Below are 12,497 nucleotides of genomic sequence, written 5' to 3'. Positions count from 1 at the left end.
TTGGTTGCGGATTGGACCGCGATCGCCATGACATTTCTCTCAAAAAAATAGGCTACCTGCCTTTATCTAGGCAAACTATGGCAAAATTGAATTACAAACATGAACCCGGATTTTAGTCTGTAGCCTATGCGTATTGAAATGACAAGTCAATCTCGCAAATGGGCCATTTATAACGATTTCACATCCTGTGTCCAACTTTCATCACTCAAACTCCCCTGTCGGATTTATAATTATTCAGATGCTCAAAATTGATTTATTTACAATTATATAACTGGTTCTAGCCCTGAATGCGGATTGGCTGAAATTCGTGGTATATCAGACTATACACGGTGCATTCGGAAAGTATTCAGACCCCTTGACTTTTTCCACATTTTGTTACATTACAGCCTTATTCTAAAAATGTATTCAATTGTTTTTTTCCTCATAAATCTACACACAATATCCCATAATGACAAAGCAAAAACAGATTTTTAGAATTTTTTGCAATTTTTTTTAAATAACAGATCACATTTAAATATGTATTCAGACCCTTTACTCAGTACTTTGTTGAAGCTCCTTTGGCAGCGATTACAGCCTCAAGTCTTCTTGGGTATGACGCTACAAGCTTGGCAAACCTGTATTTGGGGAGTTTCTCCTATTCTTCTCTGCAGATTCTCTCAAGCTCTGTCAGGTTGGATGGGGAGCGTCGCTGCACAGCTATTTTCAGGTCTCTCCAGAGATGTTCAATCGAGTTCAAGACCAGGCTCTGGCTGGGCCACAGATTTGCCCCGAAGCCACTCCTGCGTTGTCTTGGCTGTGTGCTTCAGGTCATTGTCCTGTTGGAAGGTGAACCTTCTCCCCAGTCTGAGTTCCTGCCGCTGAAAAACATCCCCACAACATGATGCTGCCACCACCATGCTTCACCGTAGGGATGGTGCCAGGTTTCCTCCAGACGTTATGCTTGGCTTTCAGGCCAAAGAGTTAAATCTTGGTTTCATCAGACCATAGAATCTTGTTCCTCATGGTCTGAGAGTCCTTTACGTGCCTTTTGGCAAACTCCAAGTGGGCTGTCATATGCCTTTTACCGAGGAGTGGCTTCCGTCTCGCCACTCTACCATAAAGGCCTGATTGGTGGAGTGCTGCAGAGATGGTTGTCCTTCTGGAAGGTTCTCCCATCTCCACAGAGGAACTCTGGAGCTGTGTCAGAGTGACTATCGGGTTCTTGGTCACCTCCCTGACCAAGGCCCTTCTCCCCGATAGCTCAGTTTGGCCAGGCGGCCAGCTCTAGGAAGAGTCGTGGTGCTTCCAAACTTATTCCATTTAAGAATGATGGTAGCCACTGTTCTTTGGGTGCATGGTAATCGGAATTGTGTTTTATTAAGTAAAATGCACATTTTTCCAGTTTTCTTTTCGGTGGCACACCATTCAACTAGTTTAGGAGGAAACAGATGCCTTTGCAGCCTGAATGGAGGATATTTTATGTACTCGCTGGTTGCGGGGGTTACGAGTGTATTGCCGGCTACGCAATTCATATTGGGACGCCAAAGACAACCCGCCTCACCCAATGTGGTATGGATCTGCTATTTTCTAAAGTATTTTTCTTTACCTTCGAACTGGAATCCCCCAACAGAAGCTAGCCAGCTAACTAGCTACTAGCTAGTAGTCAGCTAACCACTGCTTGCGGTCATCATCTAACCTCTAGCTCGGAAATCTCTCGCCAGTTTGCACAACGCGATTCAAACCAGAGCATACCGGACTTATTTTCTCTCCATATCCCCGGATTCCTGCCGCAAGCTCTGAACCTTTTATCCTGGATTATAGCAGGTAGCTAGCTGCAATCCGAGTGGCTACTCCTGGCTAACGTCTCTGTCCCGAAGCAAGCACCAATTAGCCTGGAGCTAGCCCATGCTAGGCCCATCTCCCAGCTAGCTGAAGAGGTCCATCAGCCACTCCTTGGGCTACAATACCTATTTTGCCAATTGGCCTGGACCCCTTTTACTACACGAAGCCCTGCTAATCCATCACGACTGGACTACCGACGTAATCTGCCCGGGGCTTCTTTTTCCAACAGGCCCCTCCGGCTAGCAGGCTCTGCTACCGACTTAATCTGCCCGGGGCTTCTTTTTCCAACAGGCCCCTCCGGCTAGCAGGCTCTGCTAGCCGCGGCCCGCTAGCTGTCTAGAGCATATCGGACTGTTAGCTGAATAGGTCCATCGGCCAATTTCTTGGGCCACTATACCTATTTTGACAATTGGACTGGGCCCCTTTACCACACGGAACCCTACTAATCCATCACGGCTGGTCTGCCGACGGAACCGCACGAGGAGGCTACAACAGACTTCTTCCGTCGCGACGTCCCTCTAAGGCCCTTCTGCTAGCTTGCTAGCCCCGGCCCGCCAGCTGTCTGAATCGCTGTGTCTCCAGCCAGCTTAACTACTCACTGGACCCCTATGATCACTCGGCTACGCATGCCTCTCCCTAATGTCAATATGCCTTGTCCATTGCTGTTCTGGTTAGTGATTATTGTCTTATTTCACTGTAGAGCCTCCAGCCCTGCTCAATATGCCTTAGCTAACCCTTCAGTTCCACCTCCCACACATGCGGTGACATCACCTGGTTTAAATGATGTTTATAGAGACAATATCTCTTTCATCGTCACTCTATGCCTAGGTTTACCTCCACTGTATTCACATCCTACCATACCTTTGTCTGTACATTATGCCTTGAATCTATTCTATCGCGCTCAGAAACCTGCTCCTTTTACTCTCTGTTCGGAACATGCTAGACGACCAGTTCTTATAGCCTTTAGCCGTACCCTTATCCTACTCCTCCTCTGGTGATGTAGAGGTTAATCCAGGCGCTGCAGTGCCTAGCTCCACTCCCATTTCCCAGGCGCTGTCATTTGTTGACTTCTGTAACCGTAAAAGCCTTGGTTTCATGCATGTTAACATTAGAAGCCTCCTCCCCAAATTTGTTTTATTCACTGCTTTAGCACACTCTGCTAACCCGGATGTCTAGCCATGTCTGAATCCTGGCTTAGGAAGACCACCAAAAACTCTGAAATTTCCATCCCTAACTATAACATTTTCCGACAAGATAGAACTGCCAAAGGGGGCGGAGTGGCAATCTACTGCAGAGATAGCCTACAGAGTTCTGTCATACTATCCAGGTCTGTGCCCAAACAATTCGAGCTTCTACTTCTAAAACTCCACCTTTCCAGAAACAAGTCTCTCACCGTTGCCGCTTGCTATAGACCACCCTCTGCCCCCAGCTGTGTCCTGGACACCATATGTGAATTGATTGCCCCCCATCAATCTTCAGAGCTCGTGCTGCTAGGTGACCTATACTGGGACATGCTTAACACCCCGGCCATCCTACAATCTAAGCTAGATGCCCTCAACCTCACACAAATGATCACCGTGCACCTCAGCCACGCTCAAGGTCCTAAACGATATCATAACTGCTATTGATAAGAGACAATACTGTGCAGCTGTATTCATCGACCTGGCCAAGGCTTTCGACTCGATCAATCACCACATTCTTATCGGCAGACTCAACAGCCTTGGTTTTAAAAATGACTTCCTCGTCTGGTTCACCTACTACTTCTCTGATAAGAGTTCAGTGTGTCAAGACAGAGGGCCTGTTGTCTGGACCTCTGGCAGTCTCTATGGGGGTGCCACAGGGTTCAATTCTCGCGCCGACTCCCTTCTCTGTATACATCAATGATGTCGCTCTTGCTGCTGGTGATTCTCTGATCCACCTCTATGCAGACGACACCATTCTGTATACATCTGGCCCTTCTTTGGACACTGTGCTACCTAACCTCCAGACGAGCTTCAATGCCATACAACTCTCCTTCCGTGGCCTCCAACTGCTCTTAAATGCAAGTACAACTAAATGCATTCTCTTCAACCGAATGCTGCCCACACCTGTTCTGACTTAGAATATGTGGACAACTTCAAATACCTAGGTGTCTGGTTAGACTGTAAACTCTCCTTCCAGACCCGCATTAATCATCTCCAATCCAAAATTAAATCTAGAATCGGCTTCCTATTTTGCAACAAAGCCTCCTTCACTCATGCTGCCAAACATACCCTCGTAAAACTGACTATCCTACCGATCCTCGACTTTGGCGATGTCATTTACAAAATAGCCTCCAACACTCTACTCAACAATGGATGCAGCCTATCACAGTGCCATCCGTTTTGTCATCAAAGCCCCATATATTACCCACCACTGCGACCTGTACGCTCTCGTTGGCTGGCCCTCGCTTCATACTCGTCGCCAAACCCACTGGCTCCAGGTCATCTACAAGTCTTTTCTAGGTAAAACCCGGCCTTATCTCAGTTCACGGGTCACCATAGTAGCACCTGTTCGCAGCACGCGCTCCAGCAGGTATATTTCACTGGCCACCCCCGAAGCCAATTCCTAGTTTGGCCACCTTTCCTTACAGTTCTCTGCTGCCAATGACTGGAACAAACTGCAAAAATCACTGAAGTTGGAGACTCATACCTCCCTCACTAACTTCAAGAACCAGCTGTCAGAGCAGCTCACAGATTATTGCACCTATACATAGCCCATCTGTAAATAGCCCATCCAACTACCTCATCCCCATACTGTAGTTATTTATTTATTTTGCTCCTTTGCACCCCAGTATCTCTACTTTCACATTCATCTTCTGCACATCTATCACTCCCGTGTTTAATTGCTATATCGTAATTACCTTGCCACTATGGCCTATTTTATTGCCTTACCTCTCTTATCTTACCTCATTTGTACAGACTCTATATAGACTTTTTCTACTGTATTATTGACTGTATGTTTGTTTATTCCATGTGTAACTCTGTGTTGTTTTATGTGTCAAACTGCTTTGCTTTATCTTGGCCAGGTCACAGTTGTAAATGATAACTTGTTCTCAACTGGCCTACCTGGTTAAATAAAGGTCAAATATTTGTATTTTTTAAAACACCTCCCTGTCTCGTTGTTGTTGGTAATCGAGCCCACTACTGTTGTCTCGTCTGCAAACTTGATGATTGAGTTGGAGGCGTGCATGGCCACACAGTCGTGGGTGAACAGGGAGTACAGGAGGGGACTGAGCACGCACCCTTATGGGGCTCCAGTGTTGAGGGTCAGCGAAGTGGAGATGTTGTTTCCTACCTTCACCACCTGGGGGAGGCCCGTCAGAAAGTCCAGGACCCAATTGCATAGGGCGGGGTTGAGACCCAGGGCCTCCAGCTTGATGATGAGCTTGGAGGGTACTATGGTGTTGAATGCTGAGCTGTAGTCAGTGAACAGCATTCTTACATAGGTATTCCTCTTTTCCAGATGGGATAGTGCAGTGTGATGGCGATTGCATCTGTGTACCTGTTGGGGCGGTATGCAAACTGAAGTGGGTCTAGGGTGGCCGGTAAGGTGGAGGTGATATGATCCTTGACTAGTCTCTCAAAGCATTTCATGATGACAGAAGTGAGTGCTATGGGGCGGTACTCATTTAGTTCAGTTATCTTTGCCTTCTTGGGTCCAGGAATAATGGTGGCCATTTTGAAGCATGTGGGGACAGCAGACTGGGATTGGGAGCGATTGAATATGTCCGTAAACACACCAGCCAGCTGGTCTGCGCATGCTCTGAGGACACAGCTTGGGATGCTATCTGGGCCAGCAGTCTTGCGAGGGTTAACACGTTTAAATGTTTTACTCCCGTCGGCCATGGAGAAGGAGGGGGGGGGGGGTGCAATCCTTGTTTGTGGGCCACAACGGTACCACTGTATTATCCTCAAAACAGGCAAAGAAGGTGTTTCGTTTGTCTGGAAGCGTGGCATCGGTGTCCGTGACGTGGCTGGTTTTCTTTTTGTAGTCTGTGACTTCCTGTAGACCCTGCCACATATGTCTCGTGTATGAGCCGTTGAATAGCGACTCCACTTTGTCCCTGTACCAGCATTTTGCTTGTTTGTGTCACGCCCTGACCTTAGAGATCCTTTTAATGTCTCTATTTTGGTTTGGTCAGGGCGTGAGTTGGGGTGGGCATTCTATGTTTTGTGTTCTATGTTTTCTATTTCTGTGTGTTTGGCCGGGTATGGTTCTCAATCAGAGGCAGCTGTCTATCGTTGTCTCTGATTGAGAACCATACTTAGGCAGCCTTTTCCCACCTGTGTTTTGTGTGTAGTTATTTTCTGTTTAGCTGTTTTGTTTGCCTGACAGAACTGTTCGCTTTCGTTCCTCTGTTTGTTGTTTTTGTTCGATTGTTTTTTTGGATTAAATCATGAACACTTTAAACGCTGCACCTTGGTCCACTCTTCCTTCAGCCCACGAGAAGTGTGCCAGTTTGATTGCCTTGCTGAAGGAATAACTACACTGTTTATATTCAGCCATATTCCCAGACCTCTTTCCATGGTTAAATGTGGTTCGTGCTTTCAGTTTTTGCGCGAATGCCGCCATCCATCCATGGTTTCTGGTTAGGGTAGGTTTTAATAGTCATAGTGGGTACAACATCTCCAATGCACTTCCTTGCTGTCCCCAGTCCACCTGGCCTTGCTGCTGTCCCAGTTTCAACTGTTCTGCATGCGGTTATGGAACCCCTACCTGTCCCAGACCTGCTGTTTTCAACTCTTAAATTATCGGCTATGAAAAGCCAACTGAAATTTATTCCTGATTATTATTTGACCATGCTTGTCATTTATGAACATTTTGAACATCTTGGCCATGTTCTGTTATAATCTCCACCCGGCACAGCCAGAAGAGGACTGGCCACCCCTCATAGCCTGGTTCCTTTCTGGGTTTCTTCCTAGGTTTTGGCCTTTCTAGGGAGTTTTTCCTAGCCACCGTGCTTCTACACCTGCATTGCTTGCTGTTTGGGGTTTTAGGCTGGGTTTTTTGTACAGCACTTCGAGATATTAGCTGATGTACGAAGGGCTATATAAAATAAACTTGATTGATTTATAAACTCACTCACAGAGTCAGTGTACAGATCGATGTTGTTATCCGAGGCTGACCGGAACATATCCCAGTCTGCGTGATCAAAACAATCTTGAAGTGTGGATTCCGATTGGTCAGACCAGCGTTAAATGGTTCTAGTCACTGGTACATCCTGTTTGAGTTTCTGCCTATAAGACGGTAGGAACAAGATGGCATCGTGGTCGGATTTGCCAAAGAGAGGGCGCGGGAGGGCTTGTATGCATCGCGGAAGTTAGAGTAGCAGTGATCGAGTGTATTCCACCCGTGTGTAGTGCAATCAATATGTTGATAGAATTTAGGTAGCCTTGTTCTCAAATTTGCTTTGTTAAAATCCCCAGCTACGATAAATGCAGCCTCAGGATATATGGTTTCCAGTTTACATAGAGTCCAGTGAAGTTCCTTGAGGGCCGTCTTGGTGTCTGCTTGAGGGGGAATGTACACCACTGTGACGATAACTGGCGATAATTCTCTTGGGAGCTAATATGGCCGGCATTTGATTGTAAGGAATTCTAGGTCGGGTGAGCAGTTGAGTTCCTGTATGTTGTTATGATTACACCATGAGTTGTTAATCATGAAGCATACACCCTCGTCCTTCCTCTTCCCAGAGAGGTGTTTATCTCTGTCGGCGCGATGCATGGAGAAGCCCGGTGGCTGTACCGATTCCGACAACATATCCCGGGAGAGCCATGTTTCCGTGAAACAGAGAATGTTACAATCTCTGATGTTTCTCTGGAAGGCAACCCTTGCTCGAAATTCATCTACCTTGTTGTCAAGAAACTGGACATTGGCGAGTAGTATACTCGGGAGCAGTGGGCAATGTGCACATCTACGGAGCCTGACCAGGAGGCCGCTCCATCTGCCCCTTCTGCGGCGCCCTTGTTTTGGGTCGGCTTTTGGGATTAGGTTCATTGTCCTGGGTGGTGGTCCAAACAGAGGATCCTCTTCGGGAAGGTCGTATTCCTGGTCGTAATGTTGATAAGTTGATGTCACTCTTATATCCAATAGTTCTTCCCGGCTTTATGTAAGACTTAAGATTTCCTGGGGTAACAATGTAAGAAATAATGCATAAAAAAACACAATACTGCATAGTTTCCTAAGGACTCGAAGCGAGGCGACCATCTCTGTCGGCGTCGTCTTGCAACTTGATATTTCAACCTGCGTGTCCTGATGATCACATCTGGTGTGGATGGACAAAATCAACATGCACGCGATGGCGCTTGCACGTGCCTGTTCTAGTCAGCATGTTACTCCTCAGCCTGAAGTGTCCCCACTTGCACCAGCGAATAGCTGGTTTTTCGCATGGTGCCGACTGGGAAGACGCTTCAGGAGGGCGGTCATGTGTGCTAGCAAGGCATAGGTCTCTAGCGTGACTGCCTTTCTGAAGCGTCTTGTCAGTCGGCGTCATGCAAAAAGCTAGCTAATGAGGCAACACAAGCGGAACACTTCAGGCTGATGCCTTGATCAAACCAACCGCGTCATTGCATTATGGTACACCAGAAGTACAGATTTCCAATGGAAAGCTGCGTTTACCTTGCAGCATTGCATTGCAGAGGCAATTGCAGTGCATTCTGTGTGGTTACTGCATCTTGCCTATGCCGTTCGGCCATTGCTCATCCATATATTTATATGTACATATTCTTATTCATTCCTTACACTTGTGTGTGTATAAGGTGGTTGTTGTGAAATTGTTAGATTACTTGTTAGATATTACTGCATGGTCGGAACTAGAAGCACAAGCATTTCGCTACACTCGCATTAACATCTGCTAACCATGTGTATGTGACCAATAACATTTGATTTGATGTTGGATTTATCGAACCCAACGTACAGTGGGGCAAAAAAGTATTTAGTCAGCCACCAATTGTGCAAGTTCTCCCACTTAAAAAGATGAGAGAGGCCTGTACAAAATGAGAAAAAAAAATCCAGAAAATCACATTGTAGGGTTTTTAATGAATTTATTTGCAAATTATGGTGGAAAATAAGTATTTGGTCACCTACAAACAAGCAAGATTTCTGGCTCTCACAGACCTGTAACTTCTTCTTTAAGAGGCTCCTCTGTCCTCCACTCGTTACCTGTATTAATGGCACCTGTTTGAACTTGTTATCAGTATAAAAGACACCTGTCCACAACCTCAAACAGTCACACTCCAAACTCCACTATGGCCAAGACCAAAGAGCTGTCAAAGGACACCAGAAACAAAATTGTAGACCTGCACCAGGCTGGGAAGACTGAATCTGCAATAGGTAAGCAGCTTGGTTTGAAGAAATCAACTGTGGGAGCAATTATTAGGAAATGGAAGACATACAAGACCACTGATAATCTCCCTCGATCTGGGGCTCCACGCAAGATCTCACCCCGTGGGGTCAAAATGATCACAAGAACGGTGAGCAAAAATCCCAGAACCACACGGGGGGACCTAGTGAATGACCTGCAGAGAGCTGGGACCAAAGTAACAAAGCATACCATCAGCAAGGGCATTGAAGATGAAACGTGGCTGGGTCTTTCAGCATGACAATGATCCCAAACACACCGCCCGGGCAACGAAGGAGTGGCTTCGTAAGAAGCATTTCAAGGTCCTGGAGTGGCCTAGCCAGTCTCCAGATCTCAACCCCATAGAAAATCTTTGGAGGGAGTTGAAAGTCCGTGTTGCCCAGCAACAGCCCCAAAACATCACTGCTCTAGAGGAGATCTGCATGGAGGAATGGGCCAAAATACCAGCAACAGTGTGTGAAAACCTTGTGAAGACTTACAGAAAACGTTTGACCTCTGTCATTGCCAACAAAGGGTATATAACAAAGTATTGAGATAAACTTATGTTATTGACCAAATACTTATTTTCCACCATAATTTGCAAATAAATTCATAAAAAATCCTACAATGTGATTTTCTGGAGAAAAAAAATCTCATTTTGTCTGTCATAGTTGAAGTGTACCTATGATTACTAATTACAGGACTCTCTCATCTTTTTAAGTGGGAGAACTTGCACAATTGGTGGCTGACTAAATACTTTTTTGCCCCACTGTATGCGTCAAACTGTATGTGTAGACAGCTTAACAGAAATGGTAGCAGAGGGTGAATGCAGCATCCAGATGATGCTGCATACCATTTTGCGCAATGAAACTGTAGGTGTGATCGAGGCGTGAGGATTAAGTTTCACACATCCCCATTTGCTACACAGGCACTTCATGTGTTTGATAGAAATCAACCGGGAATTCCAGGTTTGTGAATTGTAGACAATCAGTGAACTGATCAATTAGCTCAGTTGGTCAGGTGTGGTGACTAGTTGGAACAAAATCCTGCAGTACCTGCAGCACTCCAGGAACAGGATTGCCTACCCCTGGTGTATGCACAAGACATGACCTTACACCTCGATCACACTGACAACTTCATTGCATTTTGGTACAGCAGAAAAACATTTATTTCTGTAGGAACGCTGTGTTTGCCTTGCAGCATTGCGTCGGAGAGGCAGTGGCAGTGCGTTCTGTGTGGTGCATACTTTTGGATTTATTGAACGTATGCGTGTACGGATTTTCAGAAATGGTAGCAGAAGGCAGTGGTGGAAAAAGTACTAAAATGTCATACTTGAGTAAAAGTAAAGATACCTTAATAGAAAATGACTCAAGTTAAAGTGAAAGTCACCCAGTAGAATACTACTTGAGTACAAGTATTTGGTTTGAATATACTTCAGTATCAAAAGTAAATGGAATTCTTAAAATATACTTAAGTAACAAAAGTAAAAGTATTAATGATTTCAAATGTCTTATCTTATGCAAACCAGACAGCACAATTTTCTTGTTTTTTATTTATTTTCCAGATAGCCAGGAGCACATTGCAACACTCAGACATAATTTACAAACAAAGCATTTGTGTTTAGTGAGTCCGCCAGATGTTCTCTTGACAAGTGTGTGAATTGGACCATTTTCCTGTCAAAATGTAATGAGTATTTTTGGGTGTCAGGGAAAATATATGTAGTAAAAAGTACATTATTTTATTTAGGAATGTAGTGAAGTAAAAGTAAAAGTTGTTAAAAATACAAATAGTAAAGTACAGATACCCAAAAACTCTACTTAAGTAGTACGTAAAATTATTTTTACTTAAGCACTTTACACCACTGGCAGAAGGTGAATGTTGAACTTTTGTTGTAGACATATACAGATGATGTTGAGTTTTGCGCAAAGACACTGTCAGTGTGATGGAGGCATAAGGATGGATAATAGGCCTATATTTACTTAGACATTACTGCCCCTCTGTGGACATCTGTAGGTATTATTGATAATGTAGCCAATGTAGTCTATTGTGTTTTATCCTATTGCAGTTGCTGTGAAAATACAGTATGTTAAAATAAGAATTCAATGGTCTGATCATTACTTTTTTCAATTAGGGTTGTACAATATCCTAATTGTTGTATACAAATTACTAGGCCCATAACTGATATTTATTATAACCATAATAGCCTATTAAAATAGTTCATAAATTACAATAACTTTATTTCACTTGATAAATGATACCACTGCAAACAGCTAAACGTAGGCTATGTAGATGTCTTTTAAAAGTTGAAGTAGGTTGTCCGTGGCATTGTATGACAGACAGTTGAAATCGGCATGTTTGTGGAGGCGTGGAAGGGATTATTTTCGAAGCAATACGGTCCCTCTTCAATCACTTTGGATGTTGTTCCGCGGCCTACAGTCCTACACAGTATTAGCGGTGGTTGGGTAGAGTTGAGAAGGGGAGGCGGAGACACGTCCACGACAGAGACATCGTCACCATGGCACCACTCGGACTAAAAGCCATTGTGGGAGAAAGTAAGAATATGTATTTTTGTTTAATCACTTCGTTATGTAGGTCTATGCGCTATGGTTATTTTGTATTTTTTCAGGTACTGTGTGTTGGCCTAGGCTATTTTCTTTTTTGCTTTATTTTGGACATTCTATTAATTTAGGCTATTTAGTTGGTTTGAATTACTATTTCATTTAGATCTCAATTTGTATTTCAAACACAATTTAAATACATTTTTTTGGACAAAAACTTGTCCAGAAGTAGACATATTGAAAGTCAAATCTAGTGCGTCTCGCGTTCGATAGGATTGCTCAAAGTGCGTAAAGGCGCACTACCGCACTCTCAATTATCCTATCTCTCTGCATCATTAGATATTGCAAAATGTTGGCCTTTTAATATTGTTTTTTAATTCTGTGCACTATACAATACAGTCATTTGTTTTGTAGTGAGTTGCACTATGAAATTGTCGTTTCGGGTAGATCCACATGCGCTAAATCCATACGGATTAAGGACTTCCACTGTCATAGTGCGCCTTGCTGCATGGATCCACCACAATACAGCTCCACACTTGGTTACCTAAAGGCACCACGAAAGGGGAAATCTCTTCTTATGTAGATGAAAACGTGTAGGCCACAGGTGGCACCTTAATTGGGGAGGACAGGCTCATTGTAATGCCTGGGGCAGAATTACTGGAGTGGGATCAAATACGTTTGATGCCATTCAATTTGCTCCGTTCCAGCCATTATTATGAGCCATCCTCCCCTCAGCAGCCTCTACTGGTGTAGGTCTG

General features: G+C 44.6%; 1 protein-coding gene across 2 annotated transcripts in view; it reads left to right on the top strand.

Annotated features, from left to right (window-relative positions):
* Positions 1 to 11,559: 11,559 nt before the first annotated feature.
* Positions 11,560 to 12,497, top strand: part of LOC139576417 (syntaxin-binding protein 1-like) — a 32,168-nt gene continuing 31,230 nt past the window's right edge. For both annotated transcript variants that reach the window (XM_071402532.1, XM_071402531.1), the window contains exon 1: positions 11,560 to 11,733. In XM_071402532.1, the coding sequence (XP_071258633.1) occupies positions 11,697 to 11,733 (37 nt within the window). In that variant the 5' untranslated portion in view covers positions 11,560 to 11,696. The remainder of the gene's footprint in view (positions 11,734 to 12,497) is intronic.

Source organism: Salvelinus alpinus, chromosome 5 (genome assembly GCF_045679555.1).
Source record: "Salvelinus alpinus chromosome 5, SLU_Salpinus.1, whole genome shotgun sequence".
Taxonomy (NCBI): Eukaryota; Metazoa; Chordata; class Actinopteri; order Salmoniformes; family Salmonidae; genus Salvelinus; species Salvelinus alpinus.
This window is presented reverse-complemented; position numbering and strand designations above follow the sequence as displayed.